This window comes from Zonotrichia albicollis, chromosome 9, assembly GCF_047830755.1.
Source record: "Zonotrichia albicollis isolate bZonAlb1 chromosome 9, bZonAlb1.hap1, whole genome shotgun sequence".
NCBI lineage: Eukaryota > Metazoa > Chordata > Aves > Passeriformes > Passerellidae > Zonotrichia > Zonotrichia albicollis.
The window spans coordinates 5,730,083-5,750,144 of record NC_133827.1 but is presented as its reverse complement, the minus strand read 5'-3'; the positions used below and the strand labels follow the sequence as shown (position 1 = coordinate 5,750,144).

Genomic DNA, 20,062 nt, shown 5'->3' with positions numbered 1-20,062 from the left:
GGGCCACAGCAGCAGCACTGGCAACACCAAGTGCTGCTGCTGCTGGGCACAGCTGCTGGGCCAGCACTGATCTGCCCCCAGCTCTTCACACAGACATTGCTGCTGCAGCTCCAGAGAAGGCAACAAAAGGGCATCTCTACAAAAAACTGCTGGGAGATCTTTTAGTTACTTTAAAGGCACCAAGAGCTCATTGACACAGTTTGTGGCCACAGGGAAGGTGGAGAGAAACAAAATGAGAAACGGCAAAAACAATTATATTTATTAGTTAACAAGATTTAAAAAGTAAAATAAAAAGAGAAAGAACCTCCAAAATGAAAATAACAAGAAGGATCAAAGATCACTTTCATTTCAAGTGATTTGCAGAAATTGGCCAGCAGTTTATTGTTTCTGAAACCATCCAGTCATCAGTTTCCACACTGCAGCCTTGAGCTCCTGGTTTCTCAGGCTGTAGATGAGGGGATTCAGGGCTGGAGGGACCACTGAGTAGAGGACTGACAGGGTCACATCCAGGGATGGGGAGGAGATGGAGGGGGGTTTCAAGTGAGAAAACACAGCAGTGGTGAATAACAGAGAGAGCACAGCCAGGTGAGGAAGGCAGGTGGAAAAGGCTTTGTGTCGTCCCTGCTCAGATGGGATCCTAAGCACAGCTCTGAAGATCTGCACATAGGAGAAAACAATGAATACAAAACAACCAAATGATAAAGAGGCAGTAACAGCAAGAAACCCAAGTTCCCTGAGGTAGGATTTAGAGCAGGAGAGCTTGAGGATCTGTGGGATTTCACAGAAGAACTGGCCCAGGGCACTGCCATGGCACAGGGGCAGGGAAAATGTACCGGCAGTGTGAATGAGAGCATTGAGAAAGGCACTGGCCCAGGCAGCTGCTGCCATGTGGGCACAAGTTCTGCTGCTCAGGAGGGTCCCGTAGTGCAGGGGTTTGCAGATGGACACATAGCGGTCGTAGCACATGATGGTCAGGAGATAGTACTCAGCTCCAATGAAGAACAGAAAGAAAAAGAGCTGAGCAGCACATCCTGAGTAGGAGATGTTCCTGGTGTCCCAGAGGGCATTGTGTATGGCTTTGGGGACAGTGGTGCAGATGGAGCCCAGGTCAGCGAGGGCCAGGTTGAGCAGGAAGAAGAACATGGGTGTGTGCAGGTGGTGGCCGCAGGCTACGGCGCTGATGATGAGGCCGTTGGCCAGGAGGGCAGCCAGGGAGATGCCCAGCAAGAGGCAGAAGTGCAGGAGCTGCAGCTGCCGCGTGTCTGCCAATGCCATCAGGAGGAAGTGCCTGATGGAGCTGCTGTTGGACATTTGCTGTGCCTTAGCATGGGGATCTGTAACAAAAGAAATCATGGAATAACTGGGTTTGGAGAGGACTTTAAATATCCCAGCGCAGCCTGGGGGCACTTTCCCCCCACTGCCTGCCCAGGGCTCTGCTGCCCAGAGCTGTCCCTGCCAGCAGCTGCTTCCCTGTGCCCAGGGCTGGGCCCTGGCAGTGCTGCCAGAGCCCAGCCCAGCCCTTGGGGGTCAGCTCTGCCCAGCAGACCCTTCCCAGCTCAGACACTGCCCGGGGCAGCTCTGGCTCTGCAGGCTCTGATGGCAACATCTGAGAAACCCTGAGGAGGTTGGAATAGTGACTCTGATGCTGCCCGTGAGGGGCCCTGTGTTGATTTCTATCACTGCCTGCTTTGTTTAGATCAGAGATAATTTTTTTTATTTGCCTTAAGCTGAACTAAAATGAATATCTATGGTCAATTTCCCATTCAGGTAACCCAAAACAATAGATTGAAAATGCAAGACTTCCCCTTTCCTGCTGCCCCTGCCTTGCTATGCTCCCTGCATAATCTACTTGGAAATGTTCTGCAGTTAAATGCTGGGATGGGAGCAGTCCTGGAAAAGGCAGCATCCTCCCCACAATGCGAGAACACTCCCAAGCCTTACCAGCTGTCTCCTCCCACCGAGATCCTGTCCACCAGTGCTGGGAGCAGCTGCCAGGGCTGGCTGAGAGCTGTCCCTGGCAGGCAGCAGAGTCCCTGCCCCAGCACAGCGCCCTGGGCTGCAGGACCCTGCTCTGCAGGACAGCCCTGGGCACCCTGGCTGCTCTGCACAAGAGACAATCAGAGAATGTACTCACAGGTTCTGCAGGCATTGGGATGTTCCAGCTTTAGGAGATGGCTCCAGGAGCTGCAGCTGCATTGTCCTGCAGCCAGAGGTTCCTGTGCCAAGGGCTGGCAGAGATTCTGCCCCAGGCACTTCTCAGCACCTTCCCAGCCCTGACTGACTGAAGCTCTCTGTGCCTCTGTGCTGTGCCTGGGGTGGCTGCAGGCAATGCCCCAGCCCTGCTGGGCTGGCAGAAGAGCTGCTCATCAAGAGAAATGTGCTTTTGAAGTTCTTCTTGGTTACCAGGAGCTGCCTCTGTGCCAGGAGCCCAGCCCAGCTCAGCAGCACAGACACAGCACCAGGACTTTAATGAGCCTCTGGGGCTTTGTGCTCAGGCCCTGAACATCAGTCCCTGAGAGGGAGCTGAAGAAACCTCTCCAGAACTCCAAGTCAGAATTCAACTCCAAAGTTTCTTGGACTTTTAATGGGTCCCACTGAGGGACACGGCCGAGAAAGTGTCCCCAGGCCCCAGGTAGAGCACAGAACTGCAGGAAGTGATGACGGGGGGGACAAAGAGAAGGCAAGTCTTGGTGCCCTGGGGCACAGCAGGGTCTGTGCCTCCAAGGGCTGGGAGGAGACACCTTGTCCTGAGGCCCTGGGGCCTCCTGGCACAGCCCCAGCCAGGCTGGGCACTGTCAGCCCCTTGTCCTGCCCTCAGCATCCCCCCCTAGCTCACATCCCAGTGGCCTCAAGGATCTGCTGGAAGGAGTCCCTGGGGAGCCTTGCTCAGGAATGGTCCTGGGGAATCCTTCAAGCTCCCTGCAGGGACTGCAGGTTTTTCAAAGGACTTTGGGTTTGACTTTTGCCTTGGAGTCTCTAAGAGGTTTGGGCAATAATCATGGCCTACAATTATCTGCTGAAATTTGTCCCTGGAGAGGCTTTGTCAGTAACAACACTCAGTGGGGCTCATTAATACTTCAGTGTACTTCCGTTTTTTAAATTACTTGGTGTTTCCTTTTTGATACAGACTATTAAAGAGATTGTGCACTTCCAGCCTCCAATATCTCCTCTAATGAGTCCCTTGAGAGCCTTAATCTGTAATGACACTTAGTGGGCCATTTATGCTTCAGGGTACTTCAGTTTTTTTAAGGTACTTGGTATTTCCAGTTTGATACAGACTCTGTTAGAACTTTGTACAGTCATGGCCCCAATTATCTGCTTTAATGAGTCCATTGAGAGCTGTGTACTGACACTCAGTGGGGCTCATTAATGCTTTGAGATAATCAAGGTTTTTAAGGTACTTTGGATTTTCCTTTCCACACTGAGTGTCCAAGAGGTTTTTGTGCCATACTGGCTTATAATTCTCTCCTCCTATAAGTCCATGTGGAGCTTGTGTAGGGGATGGACCTCAGTGGGACCCATTCATGCCTTGAGACATTTTGGGGTTTTCTTCTGACTTTGACTCCTGGAAAGGTTTGTGCAATCTCCTCTCAGGCCCTGAGGTTCCAGGGCTCAGCTCCAAATGCATTACAGGCCCCATTAGGATCAAGCAAGTCCTGACAAACCATGGCTCCGCCTTGATTTCCCTCTTGTCTGGAGCAGTTCATCAGTAATTTTTTTGTAGTATTTTTTGAGATTTCTTTGCAAATATTTTAATTAGTGTGGTGGGTTCAGTGTTGGCTAATTACCGGTACACTCACTAGAATACACTTACTCAGTATCTGCTGTGAGGTAGGATTTGGAGGAAGGCAAAGTAGGCTCAAAACTTTTGAAGGGTATAAAGAAAAATTCATAACTGTAACTAAAAGAAAGAGTATTTAAAGGGGGTAACGCAATGTTAATACCAGCAATTAAAAGAAAAATTGAAATCAGAATCAGAAAACTTTGAGAACACTTCTCCTCTCCCTACAACATTTTCTTTCTTATTGACAATATAAGGAGACAAAACCTAAAATTTCCAGTCAGTTTACCACCGCTAGAATAGTTTTCTTCATTTCCTTTAGGGAGAGGAGTCTCTCTTTCATGCTATGGAGACTTCTCCATAAGAAAACTGTTCTCTCATGGCTCTCAATTTCCATGAATAGCAGCCATCCAGAAAATCTGCAATTGTGAAGTCCCTCCCATTTTTTCACATCTTTTCCCCCAGCTGTGTTTATGGGCCATGTCAACTTATGGGGTGTTTGTTTAAAGATTAACTGCTTAAGAGCAAGGTTCTCTTCATTATTTCTGAAATCAGCTTCATCTCTGGGAACAGAGATCTTCTTCTATCCCTGAGAGCACAGGGTCTCATCACTCTACTCTCTTTCCTTGTTCAAACTTCTCATGGGATCACAGCTACTTCAGCATTTGCTTACATTAGCATGGGGGCCTTTCACGTCAAGGGCCCACAGCCAGGTATTAATAGACTTTGACTCCATGATTCACAGAAGGCTGACAATAATCTTTATTAAGAAACCCATACTTTTATAGGCTAGTTCGCTACAGGTGGTCCTAATTGGTCCTCCAATCCAAATACGATCGCCATTGGCTATTTAGGAAACCACCCATTGGTAAATCTCCATAACACATTCCACATGTTCACAATACTAGGTTCAGCTAGTGAAGATAAGAATTGTTTCTCATTCTTTTCTTTGATCTTCTTACAGACTTTCCCACCATGATGCCGTGGAAAGTTGTTTCTCTCTGTGGCCAGAGAGCTGCTGCCACAGAGGCAATTCTGAACAAGTAATCTCCCCGTACTTTTCAATGCATTATAAGGAAAAAGAGAGTCTGATGTATCAATTACATCCTTCTCCATAGCTTTACAAGAGGATTTCAGCCCCAAGATCAAGGCATCTCCTCATCCCTCCCATCTGGGACTCAACTTCCTCTTCACTGACCCCGGCATCTTCATGTTGCTCCTCTATGTGCCTGCACTTTGTCCTTTTCTCTCACTCGAGGGAGGATGGAAGCACTGAAAGAGTTCATATCTCACCCAGGGCCTGCAGATGGTTCCGTGACCCCAGCTGGGCTCGGTGCTTGCGGCCGGAGCTGTTTTATGGTGGAGGTTTCTGCAGCGGCTGCGCTGGGGCTGTGTCAGGATGGGCCGCGCTGGGGCAGGGCCAGGATCTCAGCAGCCAGGCCAGAACACAGCAGCAGCACCGCCAGGGGCTGATGGCTTCTCCTCCCCTTGCCCGGGGCTTGCGGCTGAACCCCAACGGTGGCAGAATCTTGGCCGAGCCAGCCCCGCCAGGGGCTGCTCCTGGGGCCCGGCAAATCCTGGCTGGGCCCGGCAGATCCTGGCTGGGCCCGGGCTGGCGGTGGGGCAGGGCTCAGCAGTGCCCAGATGTTCACAACTGCAGCCATGGCCCGGCCCGGCCTCGGCCCCGCAGCCTCCCCTGCCCTGCCCAGCAGCCGATGGGGCCTAGTGGGGTCCCTGGGAAGCGGCCCGGCCCCACGGCAGGAGCCGCCCGGCCAGGCCTGGCTGAGACAGGGCCGGGTCAGCCTTGTTACCTCTTTGCCAGCCAGAAGGGAAAGAGACCCTCCCAGGCTTTCTCATCTTTAACATGTGTCTTCGCAGAGGCGTGCACAGTTTCCTTAGTGGTTGAACAGATGGTCAATTCTTAAAGCTAATTACTGATTGATTTTTTTGCAAGACACAGAGGAAGCTGCTTGCAGCTTCTCTTAAGACATCACTTCCATGATGCAAAACCACCACAACAGCACACAGCACAGAGCTCCTTTGTCCATATGTAGTGGTCATATGCCCAAGACCTCAAAATCCCTTATTAAGTGATCTCTGTGCCCTCTCCAAGGTGTTTCCATATGAAAACATTCAGCTCATAGTCTAAGAAAATCACCAGAGGACAGAGCCAGCCTGACATGTTTGTCCTTTTTTTTTGTCTAGGAGGAATCCTTGGATATATGGAATTTGGGAGGCCAAATTCTAATTTTGGCCATGGTCCCTGGAGAAGAATGCTGGTTCTTTTCCATAGGAATGAAAGAAGAGAGCCCCAGTGTTTCAGAGGCAGATAAGAGATGACCACCAGGGGCCAAGGCAAGACAGAATAAGCATTTTTTTTCTGAGAGATACCCTTGCATAGAGGAAAATTTTTTGCAAAAGTACCTATTTTGGCAATGGGTATCTGAAAAGTCAGACGATTCTTTTCCATAGAAAGGAAAGCACAGAGCCCCAGTACTCTCAGCTGATGAGAGGCAGCCCATGACATCCCCACATCAGCCAGACCTGTCAGGTGGCCCCTGGGAGGCCAGGCCAGCAAGACCTGTTCCATGTTCCTTCAGTTCCATGGGGCCCCACAGTGTCCCAATGGTCCCTTGCTTCCATGAGACCCTGAGGTGTCCCAATGCCCCCTTGGTGACAGGAGGCCCTGAAGGGTCACAATGGTCTCTGGGTTCCATGAAGCCCCACTGTGTCACCATGGCCCCTTGGTTCCATGGGCTGCAGTGGTGCCACAATGATCCCCTTGGTTCTATGGGCTCCAGTGGTGCCACAATGACCCCCTTGGTTCCATGGGCTCCAGTGGTGCCACAATGATCCCCTTGGTTCCATGGGCTCCAGTGGGGCCACAATGACCCCCTTGGTCCCATGAGGTCCCCACAGTGTCCCAGGGATCTCCATGGGAAGGAAAGAACACAGCTCCAGTGTTTCAGGGGCAGCCACCAGAGGCCAAGGCCAGCCAGACTTGATGGTACTGGCAGATTTTGTCTGGGACCAACCCTTATATATAGAGAACTTTAGAGGTGGAATCCCAATTTCAGACATGGACACCCAGAGGAGAAGGACGGTTCTTCTCCATAGGAAGGAAAGCACAGAACACTGGTATTTGAAAGGCAGATAAAAGGTGGCCATCAGAGGCCTAGGCTAGCCAGACTTTTTATCCTGGTAGCTTTTGTCTGAAATCAACCCTTGGATATAGGGAATTTTGGGAGGTGGAGCCCCAATTTTGGCCATTTCTGTGTAGATAAGAAGGACGGTTCTTCTCCAAAGCAAGGAAAGCAGCGAGCCCAAGTGTTTCAAAGGCAGATGAGGAGAGAGGTGGCTCCTGGGAGGCCAAGACAGCCAGATTCGATTGTCCGGGCAACTTTTGTCTTGGAGGAATTCTTGGATATATGGAATTTGGGTGGAGAAATCTCAATTTTGACCATGGACACCTTGAGAAGAAGGACAGTTATTTTCCATTGGAAGGAAAGCACCGAGCCCTAGTGTTTGGAAAGCAGGTGAGATGCAGCCCCCAAGAGGCCAAGACCTCTCCAAGAGGACAGACCTGTCTGTCCTGGCAGCTTTCACTTGGGAGCAGTCCTTGGATGTATGGACTTTTGGAGGTGGAATACCAATTTTGGCCATGGGCACATGGTCAAGATGGATGGTTTTTTCCTTCAGGAGAAAAAAGCGTGAAGTCCAAGTCTTCTGGAAGAAGAAGAGAGGTGGCCACCCTTAGGCCAAGCCAGCCAGACCTGTCTCTCCCGGCACCTTTCATCTAGGGCTTATCCTTGCACATAAGGCACTTTTGGAAGTGGAATCTCCATTTTGGCCATGGGTGCCTAGACAGGAAGAAGAGTTCTTTTCATTAGGAGGGAAAGCCCAGAACCCCAGTGTTTCAGAGGCAGATGAGAAGCAGCCGTTGACATGCCAAGGTCAGCTGGACCTGTCAGGTGGTCCCCAGGAGGCCCAGCCAGCCAGACCTACCCCATGTTCCCTTGGTTTCATGGGACCCACAGTGTCCCAATGGTCACCTTGGTTCCATGAGGCCCTGGAGTGTCACAATGTTCCCTTGCTTCTGTAGTGTCACAATGGCTCCGTGCTTCCATGAGGCCTTGCAATGTCTCAACGGCTTCCTGGTTCCACAAAGCTCTGATGTGTCACCATGGCGCCTCGGCTCCATACGCCCTCGCTGTGTCACAGTGGCTCCTCTATGACACTACGGGCTCCACAAGGTCACCATGGACCCTTGGTTCCTTGGGGCCCCCAAGTTTCACAATGGTTTCCTTGATTCCATGAGGCACCACAGTGTTACAATGGCCCCTTGGTTCCAAGAGGTTCTTTAGTGTCACTGTGGTGTCCTTGGACCCACATTGTCACAACTGACCCATGGCTCCATGAGTTTCCATAGAGTAAGAGATGGAATGAGAGATGCGGGACTCCAGATGGCTCTTCAAAATGCAGTTTATTATATCCAAGACATTACAGAAGTCTACGGTCACAGGTGATAGAGCCTGTGCCTACAGCTGTCAGCTCCATCTTCAGACAAGCCTGAAGACCCTTTAGCTTTGGTTACAATGCATTATATACTTTCCTTGCGGAGCATCCTAACACAGAAGAACAAATCTATACCATAACTTTTGCCTATAACCCATCATAACTTATGTAATTACCATATTCATGTTACTATTCTCCAATCCCTAAAAGTTAGTACATTACTGTTTAAGCTAGAAGTTGCTTTCCAGTTTTCTTGCAGTGGAAAATTCTGAGATCTTTTTTCTGCTTGCAACATTTGCTGACTTGTTTGCCTGTGCTGTCTTTCTGCTTGGTAAAAACATCATTTGAGGTGGGCTTATCCTTTGCACTAAGTCATAAAAGACCCCTTCTAACTAACATACGCTTTGCCTTCTTAGCTATCCAGTAAGACTGGCTCTGTAATTCTTTTCTTTTGTATCAAAACTTGCTTTCATTTATATTCCTTGTTCAGATTCTACATTCAAAATTCTTTCTGCCAAGCGCACATATCTGTGAGACTTTCTTGTCAAATATTCATCCTTCCCAACATCCCTATAGATTGGTCAAGTGCCTGAGGCCAAGAGCGCCTGGACAAGAGGGGCAGTTCTTTTCTGTAGGAAGGAAACCACAGAACCCCAGGGTTTGAAGGCAGATGAGAAACAGTCACCAGAGGCCAAGGCAAGCCATACCTGTCTGTCCTAGCAGTTTTTGTCTGAAAGCAACCCTTGGATATATGGGGAGTTTTGGGGGTGGAATTCCATTTCAGCCATGGGTTCCTGGACTGGAATGACAGTTCTCCATAGGAAGGAAAGGGCAGAGCCCAGTGTTTCAAAGGCTGATAAGAGGTGGCCCCAAGGAGGCCAAGGCAGCCAGACCTGTTGTCAGGGAAGAGTCCTTGGAGAGACAAAATTTGGGAGGCCAAACCCCACTTTTGTCTAGGGGCATCAGGATGAGAAGGACAGTTCTTTTCCATAGGAAGGAAAGTACAGAGCCTCAGTGTTTCAAAGGCAGATGAGAGATGGCCCTCAGGAAACAAAGGGAACATAAACAGTCCTGGCAGCTTTTGTCTAGGAGCTATCCTTGGATAGAAGGAATTTTGGAGGTGCATTCCCATATTGGGCCATGGAGGCCTGGACTTGAAAGATGGTTTGTTTTTTTTCCATGGGAAGAAAAGCACAGCCCCCAGTGTTTTCAAGGCAGATGTGAGGCGGGTCCCAAAAGGCCAAGGCCAGCCAGAGCTGTCTGTCCTGGCAGGTAACATGTGGGAATAATCCTTGGATATAATCACATTTGGAGGAGGAATCCCATTTTCGGCCATGAACCCCTGGAGGACAAGGACAGTTCTTTCCCGCAGGAAGGAGAGCACAGAATTCCAGGGTTTCAGGGGCTGATGAGAAGTGACACTCAACATGCCAAGGTCAGCAGGACCAGTCAGCCAGCCCCCAGGAGGCCCAGCCAGCCAGACTTGTTCCATCTTCTTGGATCCTTGGGGCCCTGCAGCATCACAACGGCCCCTTGGTTCCATGAGGCCCTGTAGGATCAAAAGACATCTTTGTTTCCATGAGGCCCAGTGATATAACAATGGTCTCCTTGGCTCCACAGTGGCACACTGGCCGTTTGCTTCCATGAGGCCTTGCAGTGTCAAAATGGTTTCCTTGTTTCGATGGGACTGTGCATTGCCACAATGGCCCATTGGTTCCACCAGGCCTGGATGTGTTACACTGGCCACTTGCTTCCATGGGGACCCACAGTGATACAGTGGCCCCTTGCTTCCATGAGACCTTGCAGTGTCACTGTGGCTGCTTTGGCTATACAAGACCTTGTGGTGTCACAGTGGCCCCTTGGTTCCTGTGGGTCTTGAAATGTCATAATGGTCTCCATGGTTCAATGAGGCCCCACAATGTCACAATGGACTTTTGATTCAAAGAGCTTTTGTACTGCCAACAACAGCCAACAACATTCTCCTTGGTTCCATGGTGTCACACTGGATCCATGGTTTTATGGGGATTCACAATGTCAGAAGGGTGTCCTTGGTTCCAAGAGGCCCTGCAGAGCCCCTTGATTCAATGAGGCCACAAAGTGTCACAGCGGCCTCCAGGATTCCATGAGGACCTGCAGTGTCACCATGAACTTTGGTTCCATATCTTACAGCACTGTTCCACAAAGCCTTAGTTCCATGGGGCCATGTAGTGTCACAATGGACTCCTTTGTTCCATGGTGCCACAAAGCGTTACAACTGCCCCTTAGCCTGCCAACACTCCATAGTGTCACAATGGTTCCTTGCTTCCATCAGGCCTTGTATGGTCACAATGGCCCCTTGTTTCAGTGAGGCCTTCGGTGTCACATTGGTCTCCATGATTCCAGAAGGCCTTGCAGTGTAACAACAGACCATTGGTTTCACTGAGCCTCACAGTGTCACTGTGATCCTCTTGGCTCCACAAGGCTCTCAAGTGCCACAATGGCTATTTGGTTCTACAAGGCCTCAAGGTGTAAAAATGGCCTTCATGGTTCCATGAGGCCCTGCTGTGTCACAATGGACCTTTGGTCCCATGAGGCCTCAGAGTGTCACAATGGTGCCCTTGGTTCCATTGGACTCTTCATCCCAAGGAGACCCACAGTGTTCACTGGAGTCCCCTTAATTCCATGAGGCCCTTCCATGCTGTAATGGCCCCTTGGTTCCAGTGGGTCCCAAAGTGTCAGAATAGTCTCCATTGTTCCATGAGGCCCCACAAAGTCACTGTGGTCCCCTTGGTTCACAGGGCCCCACAGTGTGATGATGGACTCGTGGTTCCATGAGGCTCCTTAGACATGATGGTCTCCTCGGATCCACAGGGTCACAGTGGCCCCTTGGCTCCACGTGGCCATGCTGTGCCACAGTGGCTCGTGGTTCCATGAGGCCACTCATTTTAACAAGGAACCCTTGGTTCCATGGGGCCTTGCTGGGTCAAAATGGTCACCAAGAGGTTTCTCAGTGTCACAATGTTCTCCTTGGATCTGCAGTATCACAATGGACCATCGGTTCAATGTGGCTCCAATGTGCCAAAATGGATTTTGGCTCCATGGGGTTCTGCTGTGTCACAATGGACCCTTTGTTCCATGAATTTGCTCACTGTCACAGCTGACTCCTTGGTTCTGTGAGGCCCCACTGTCACCAAGTCTCCAAAATATCAGAATAAGGCTCCTTAACACTAATTTGCTATTTAAGAGGGTATCATTTATTCAGGCCTGAGGTCTAGTGAGGGATAACTCCTAACTTTATGTGGACATGTAATTCTACCAGCGCCACTAAATGTGTATTACAGTTTACCCATTACTATGAAACCCACCCCAAGTTCCCAGATTCAGTCCTTTTTTCTCTCACTGCACTCTTGAGCCACATGTCTTCACTTCCAACCATCCTTGCTGGGAAAGCGGCCTCTGAATGCCTTGTTCCTGTGCTAAAAGTTCACAGGCACAGTAAAAATTGAATTTACCCTTTTGGTATCAGCCCAAGGCTTTGTGTGGCAGAGGCAGGCAGGAGGCAGAGCTGTCAGCAAAGGAAGGGCCCAGCCAGGTGGGGCAGCTGGGGGATGCCGACAGCCTGAAGGGACAGAGGTGTAGGGCAGGGACACCGTGGGACAGCCTGGGCTGCACAGGGCACAGGGATGGGCAGCAGCTACAAGACAGCCCTGCCAGAGCCACCTTGGGCAGCACTTTGGCCATGGCTGCTGGGCCTGGGCCTGAGGCAGGAACAGGAGACAAGTGACCCTTGCAGGCCTGGGGCCTCATTGCCTCCTTGTCCCTGCTCAGCAGCCTGGCAGGGCCACCCCATGCTCCTGCCCTTGCCATTGCACATCCCCACATGCCAGTGCCCATCCCGGGAAGAGCCCTGAGCAAGGAGGGAGGGACAGGATCTGCCTGGCCAGGGGCTGGGGCTCAGGCCTTGGCCCTTGGCATTCCTCAAACACATCCAGGTTTGCTCAGCACCAGAGACACCTTGGCCTTCTTTGTCCCCAGCTGTCATCACTGCTTCCAGTGTTCTGCTCTAACTGGAACCTGGGGACACTTTCTGCGTTGTGTTCCTCAGTGGGGCCCATTAAAAGTCAAAGAGAGTTTGGACTTTGAGTCTGATTTTGAGTTCTTGAGAAGTTCTTTGAGCCCACTCTGAGGGCCTGGGTCTGATGCAAAGAGCACCAAAGCCCCAGAGCCTCATTAAAGTCCCTGTGCTGTGTCTGTGCTGCTGAGCTGGGCCAGGCTCCTGGCCCAGAGGCAGCTCCTGGCAAGGGCAGCACTGCAGAGAGACAGCTCTGGCCAGGAGCAGCTCCTGTGCACAGCCCAGTAGGGCTGGGGCACTGCCAGGGCCCCTCAGGGGCACCAGCAGGGCACAGACCGAGCTCACAGGGACTCAGCACTGGCAGGGGCTGTGGGATGGCCCAGAGGGGGCTGTGTCACAGCAGCACCTCTGGGGCTGTGTCATAGATGCACAGAGCAGCTGTGATGTCAGCAAGGGGCTGTGTGCCAACACAGAGTGGGTTGTGTGCGGTCACAGATTGGGCTGTGACATCACAGAGTTTGTTGTGTGACAGCACTGAGCAGCTATGGTATCACAGAGGGGATTGCGTGACATCACAGAGCAGGCTGTGACACCATGTATTACAACATAGACCAGCCTGTGAGGTGAAAGAGTGTGCTGTGACATTACAGAGTGGCAGTATCGCATCGCAGAGAGGGTTTTGTGACATCGCTGAGGGGGTTGTGACATCACACAGTTGACTCTCCCATCATAGATGGTGGCTGTGTAACAACACAGAGAAGTCTGTGACGTCACAGAAAAAAAAAACTGTTACGTCACATGGTGACTTTGTGACATCTCAGCATATTTTGGGACATCACAGTGCAGCTGCATGACATTCCAGGGTTACATCCCAGATTTGGTTCTGTGGCATCACAAGGGTGCTGTGTGACATTCCAGAGTGGGCTGTGATATCATAGGTGGCTGTGTGACATCACAGGGGGCCGTGTGGTACAACAAGGACACTGTGACATCACGGGGGGGGCTGTCACATCACAGAGATTGCTGTGTGACATCATAGAGAGGCATGTAATATCACAGGGGCTGTGTGACATCACAGGGGCTGTGTGATGTCACTGGGGAGGTCACTCTGCCCCAGCCCCCCTTACAGTTCCCCCAGAGAAGTCCAACCCTGCTCGTGCACAGCGGGGTCCCCTGTCCCCCTGGGTCTCCCCGCCCCCGGCCCCGCAGCCTGAACCCCAGAGGATGTTCCACGAGATTGACCCCAGAGTCTGACATGGGGACGGGAGGCCGGGGCCCTGGGGGTGGCACAGGGGGACAGGGACCCCCCGGCATCATCCCTGTGTCCCCCAGGGCCAGAGCTCCTTCACACTGCCACCAACGAGGACTTGAGAGCACTGAAAAATCCCCAGCAAGGGATCAGCAAAAACCAGATTTAATATTAAGGGACAGCAGAACAAAGTTGCTTGGCAAGAGTCACTCTGCTCTTGACTGGACACTTCAGGCACTCCAAGGAAACAAAACAACAACAAAACCAAACCAAATCCAGGCAATCAAATCATAAATGAACCAAGAACTGTGTCTGTATGTGTGTGTGACACAAGGACAGTGAGGGCAAGGTGTCGCAGACATTTTTTCACAGAAATCCATTCTTTGGGATTTGTGCATCTTCTGGGAAGCAAAGGCCCCAGAAGAAGAATGTAAACAGTTTGTTTTCTGCTGCTGTGAAATGTAGCAGGTGATCCTGTGATTGGCTCATGCTCTGTGTTTACAATTGGGGGCCAATCTCAGAAGCAAGCTCGGGGACAGATTGCCTGGAGACAGAACTTTGTTATTCATTCTTTCTTGCTATTCTTGGCTTAGCAAGCCTCTGCAACTTCTCTCCTTATTCTTTTTAGTATAGTTATAATGTATTATATATCATATATCAATAAATCCAGCCTTCTGATCAAGAAACAAGATTCTCGTCCTTCTCTCACCATGGAGACCTCCTCAGGTCGCTGTAATACCTGGTGACCCCTCGTGTCAGAGCAAAAATTAATTTGATAAGATCAGAGGAGCAAAATTGCTGCACTAGGAAAAATCCTGTATGTGTAGCATGTGATGATTGCTTTGAAGTGCCCACAGACGTGGTTTCAAGCCAGGAGCTGAAGAACTGAAGATCCTGATTTGGACAGAGTTCACAGCCAAGGCTGACCACAAAGAGAACCTTCTTCTGGAAAACCTTCAGGAAGATGTTCGGAGACAGCAGCAGACCCGTGGAGCTGGCCAGAGCAAACTGGACTCTTTCAAAAGGTACTGTTGGCTTTTCCCTTCCTGATGAACCAGCCCTCAGAAGTTTGTGGCTGCTCGTATGGCAGACACATGCCTTGCAGGAAGAGGTTCAGTTCTCCCATTCAGAGGAGAAACTTATTGCCCTCTGGCAAGAATGGTGTAGAGAAGATGGGTTTTTTCTGTCAGCAACAGATCTCTATGAGTTCTTTCTATGGGCAAAGCTTTTTGGGTTCTTTACTGATGTCCCATACGCTTTGGATGTTTTCATGTGGGAGTGCATGGATTCCATTTTTTATTCCGTCTACAGTCAGGGATGTCTTTTGCCTCCTGTATACTCAGCTTTTAGACAGCTCTTCCCAGTTTTGAAACGGAGAGCAGCTATTTTTCAATGGATTTCTAACTGCTATGTGTTGGAGATTTTTTCAGAAATAGCTTAGAAGGCAGCTGTGAGGAGCAGATTCTCACAGCCTGTTTCTGTAAACAGTAGAAGTTCTCAGGTTGTTTTTAATTACAAGTAAAAGTGACAAACATGAAGGCCTTGAGAACCTTGCATACCAGAGTTCTCAGGCAGCTTTCTCATAACAAGTAGATATTCTATCTTTGGCTGTTTTGGGAAAGCAAAATTAAGTTTTGAGAACCCAAATCTTGGTATTGGAAACATAAGGAGGGGTTGGTGTGTTATCTCTGACCTATTGTGAGCTCAGATTTTGCAATATGCATGAAGTGAATTAACACTGTTATAAAAAGTGCCTAGTTGATTAATAAATTGGAGTCGATGCTGATCAACAAGGATAGGTCTTCTCCCTCCGACTTCAATATCTAAGGAAATCCTGAGATTTTTTCTCCTGTTCCCACTGTCCATGCCTATATTAATAGATGCTGGTATGACTCATTCAAGAGAGAGAAAATTTTTTACTTAATTGTTTGAGCAAAATTACTTAGAGAAAAAGAGAAGGGGGTGTGGAGAGCCTGGTTCAGACATGGCTTAAAGAAAGAGGCCATGAAGGTACTCAGCTGAGGGAAAGATAGAAGCCTGCTGTAAAGCAGCCTTTCCCAGGCTTGATTCTGTAAATAATTAAGGTTCTCAGCCACCTTTTATATAAAAACCAAGATTCTCAGACCGTTCTGTCCTTGGCTGCTACTGGGAACAGATGGCTGGTCTGGGAACAGATATGAGCGTTTTGAGAACTTTTCATATCATGGTGAGAACACTGATCTTGGTTTCAGTAAACTAACTTCAAACTAACAAAAGGAGGAGCTGAGGTTTTCTCTACAGCCTATCGGGAGCTCAGATTTTGCAATATGCATGAAGTGAATTAACACTGTTATAAAAGGTGTCTAATTTGATCAATAAACTGGAGTCAGATGCTGAATCAACAAAGGTGGGTCGCTCCCTTCCCTTCAACAAGGGGGGCTTATTATAGATGAGTAATTCTATGGTTGACTCTCACAATTAAAGAGTGAATATTAAATATATGGTAAGGGAAGGTTTGTAGGTGTATAGTTATTCTTCGCCTCCCCCTAGCATTGTTACCACAGGATGGCCTCAGTAGTTAGGGCAGTCAGGCGGGTTGGCTTGTTACTATGGCAGCACCTGAGCTCCAATCAAGGTGTAAGACAGTGATCTCCACCACTGGACAGAGAAGAAGGAGTCAATTGACAAGACTTTGGGAGGGACTAGAGGTATAAAGGACAGAACATCCATTTTGTAGATGAGCACACAGTGACTGAATCCTTTGCTCCCAGTGCTGTATTCTTTTCCTTATTCAGTCTTCTGTTGTATTTTGAAAAGGCCTTAATAAAGCATTTAAATTTTTGAAAGTAAAAATAGTTTCTCACATGGGGTTTGGGAATGTGAGGCAAGGTTGTCCACACTGAGTCAGCTCCAAGGTACAACTTCTTTGACCTGGCCACACCTCCTTAGGAGCAGCCCTACATCAATATCAATCACAGAATGCTGCAATCACATCTTCTTTAAAGAGAACAGCAATAAAATACACTCTTTAAAAAAGGATTGCCTATTTAATAGAGGCTCCTTGAAATATTTCTCCATAACTGTAAAAGGAAAACTTCTTGCTGAACTGAACTAGACCAGAGGGAAATAAAGGCAGATCCATGGTTTGTCAGAAATTGCTTGGACCTAATGAGCATTTGGAGCTGAGCCCTTGAAGCTCAGGGCCTGAGAGTAGATTGCACAAAACTTTCCTGGAGTCAGAGTTGGAAAAAAACCACAAAGTGTCTTGAGGAATTGATGGGTCCCACTGAGGTCCATCCCCAACACAGGCTCCTCATGGACTTTTTGGAGGAGAGAATTGGAGGCCAGGATGGCACAAAATCTGCTTGGACACTCAGTGTGGAAAGGAAAATCCAAAGTACCTTAGAAAACTTTGAGTATCTGAAGGCATTAATGAGCCCCACTGAGTGTTGTTACTGACAAAGCCTTTCCAGGGACAAATTTCAGCAGATAATTGGAAGCCATGATTGCAGAAACCTCTCAGAGACTCCAAGGAAAAAGCAAAACCAAAAGTCCTTTGAAAAACCTGCAGTCCCTGGGAGCATTAAGAAGCCCCCAGGGCCATTGCTGAGCAAGGCTCCCCAGGGACTCCTTCCAGCATATCCTTCAGGCCACTGGGATGTGGGCTAGGGGGGAATGCTGAGGGCAGGACAAGGGGCTGACAGTGCCCAGCCTGGCTGGGGCTGTGCCAGGAGGCCCCAGGGCCTCAGGACAAGGTGTCTCCTCCCAGCCCTTGGTGGCACAGACCCTGCTGTGCCCCAGGGCACCAAGACTTGGCTTCTCTTTGTCCCCACCTGTCATCACTGCCTGCAGTTCTCTGCTCTGCCTGGGGCCTGGGGACACTTTCTCATTTGTGCTCCTCAGTGGGACCCATTAAAAGTCCAAGAAAGTTTGGAGTTGGATTCTGACTTGGAGTTCTGGAGAGGTTTCTTCAGCTCCCTCTCAGGGACTGATGTTCAGGCCCTCAGCGCAAAGCCCCAGAGGCTCATTAAAGTCTTTGTGCTATGTCTGTGCTGCTGAGCTGGGCTGGGCTCCTGGCACAGAGGCAGCTCCTGGTAACCAAGAAAACCTTCAAAAGCACATTTCTCTTGATGAGCAGCTCTTCTGCCAGCCCAGCAGGGCTGGGGCACTGCCTGCAGCCACCCCGGGCACAGCACAGAGGCACAGAGAGCTTCAATCAGTCAGAGCTGGGAAGGTGCTGAGAAGTGCCTGGGGCAGAATCACTGCCAGCCCTTGGCACAGGAACCTCTGGCTGCAGGACAATGCAGCTGCAGCTCCTGGACCATCTCCTAAAGCTGGAACATCCCAACGCCTGCAGAACCTGTGAGTACATTCTCTGATTGTCTCTTGTGCAGAGCAGCCAGGGGAGCCCAGGGCTGTCCTGCAGAGCAGGGTGCTGCAGCCCAGGGCACTGTGCTGGGGCAGGGACTCTGTTGCCTGCCAGGACAGCTCTCAGCTTGCCCGGGGAGCTGCTCCTAGCACTGGGGGACAAGATCTGGGTGGGAGGAGACAGCTGGTAAGGCTTGGGAGTGTTCTCGCATTGTGGGGAGGATGCTGCATTGTTCAGGACTGCTCCCAGCATGGCATTGAATTGCAGAACATTTCAAAGTGGATTATACAGGGAGCACAGCAATGCAGGGGCTGCATAAAAGGGAAAATCCTGCTTTTTCAATCTACTGCTCTGGGTTGCCAGGATGGGAAATTGCACATCAATATTTATCTCTCAGTTCAGGGTGAGAACTTTTTTTTTCCTCAAATCTTCAAGACCAGGCAGTGACAGAACTCAGCACAGGGCCCCTCCCAGGCAAAATCAGTGACACTTTTCCAGCCTCCTCAGGGTTGCTCTGACATTGCCATCAGGGCCTGCAGAGCCAGAGCTGCCCTTGGGCAGTGCCAGAGTTGGGAGGGGTCTGCAGGGAAGAGCTGAGCCCCCAGGACTGGGCTGGGCTCTGGCAGCACTGGCAGGGCCAAGCCCTGGCACAGGGAAGGAGCTGCTGGCAGGGACAGCTCCAGGCAGAAGAGCCCTGGGCAGGCAGTGGGGGGACAGTGCCCCCAGGCTGCGCTGGGATATTTAAAGTCCTCTCCAAACCCAACTATTCCATGATTACTGTTTTTACAGATCCCCGTGCCAAGGCACCACAGGAAATGTCCAACAGCAGCTCCATCAGCCACTTCCTCCTGCTGGCATTGGCAGACACGCGGCAGCTGCAGCTCCTGCACTTCTGTCTCTTGCTGGGCATCTCCCTGGCTGCCCTTCTGGGCAACGGCCTCATCATCAGCGCCATAGCCTGTCACCACCACCTGCACACGCCCATGTTCTTCTTCCTGCTCAACCTGGCCCTCACTGACCTGGGCTCCATCTGCACCACTGTCCCCAAAGCCATGCACAATTCCCTCTGGGACACCAGGAACATCTCCTACACTGGATGTGCTGCTCAGCTCTTTTTCTTTTTTTTCTTCATGGGAGCAGAGCTTGCCCTGCTGACCATCATGTGCTACGACCGCTACGTGTCCATCTGCAAACCCCTGCACTACGGGACCCTCCTGGGCAGCAGAGCTTGTGCCCACATGGCAGCAGCTGCCTGGGCCAGTGCCTTTTTCTATTCACTGCTGCACACAGCCAATACACTTTCCCTGCCCCTGTGCCATGGCAACGCCCTGGGCCAGTTCTTCTGTGAAATCCCACAGTTTCTCAAGCTCTCCTGCTCATACTCCGACCTTGGGGAAGTTTGGCTTCTTGCTCTTGGTGCCTGTTTGGTATTTGTTTGTTTTGTGTTCATTGTTTTCTCCTATGTGCAGATCTTAAGGGTTGTACTGAGGATCCCCTCTGAGCAGGGACGACAAAAAGCCTTTTCAACTTGCTTCCCTCACCTTGTTGTGATCTCTTTGTTCCTTAGCACTGGCACGTTTGCCTACCTAAAGCCCCCCTCCATGTCCTCCCCATCCCTGGATCTGGCCCTGACAGTTCTGTACTCGGTGGTGACTCCAGCCCTGAACCCACTCATCTACAGCCTGAGGAACCAGGTGCTCAAGGCTGCAGTGTGGAGACTGATGACTGGATGTTTTCAGGGACATTAAACTGCTGGCCAATTTCTGCAAATCACTTGGAAGAAAAATCATATTTATGGGTTTTTTCCAGTGTGACTGCGGTATTTTTTCCTGTGATTTACATTTTTAACACTGTCCACAAAAATATGTCATTGCTTGTGCCATTACTCATTTTATTCCTTTCCGCCTCTACTGTTTCTCCAGATGGTGTAAAACAAAGAACTATTCTGTCAATGACTTGTAACAAACTAAAGAATATCCCAGCAAAATTGTCTGCAGAGATGCCCTTTTGTTGCCTTCTCTAGAGCTACAGCAGCAATGTCTGTGTGCAGAGCTGGGGCAGATCAGTGCTGGCCCAGCAGCTGTGCCCAGCAGCAGCAGCAGCACTTGGTGTTGCCAG

The 20,062-nt window shown here is 50.2% G+C and overlaps 2 protein-coding genes across 2 annotated transcripts; one reads left to right on the top strand and one right to left on the bottom strand.

Moving 5' to 3' along the window:
- Positions 1–378: 378 nt before the first annotated feature.
- LOC141730233 (olfactory receptor 14J1-like) lies at positions 379–1,311 on the bottom strand. Its single transcript, XM_074547664.1, has one exon. It carries the CDS (start codon positions 1,309–1,311, stop codon positions 379–381), a length of 933 nt encoding a protein of 310 aa, XP_074403765.1.
- Positions 1,312–18,738: 17,427 nt separating this feature from the next.
- Positions 18,739–19,823, top strand: LOC141730010 (olfactory receptor 14J1-like). The gene has a single exon (XM_074546651.1). The coding sequence runs from the start codon at positions 18,760–18,762 to the stop codon at positions 19,690–19,692; it is 933 nt and encodes a 310-aa protein (XP_074402752.1). The 5' UTR covers positions 18,739–18,759; the 3' UTR covers positions 19,693–19,823.
- The last annotated feature ends 239 nt before the right edge of the window (positions 19,824–20,062 follow it).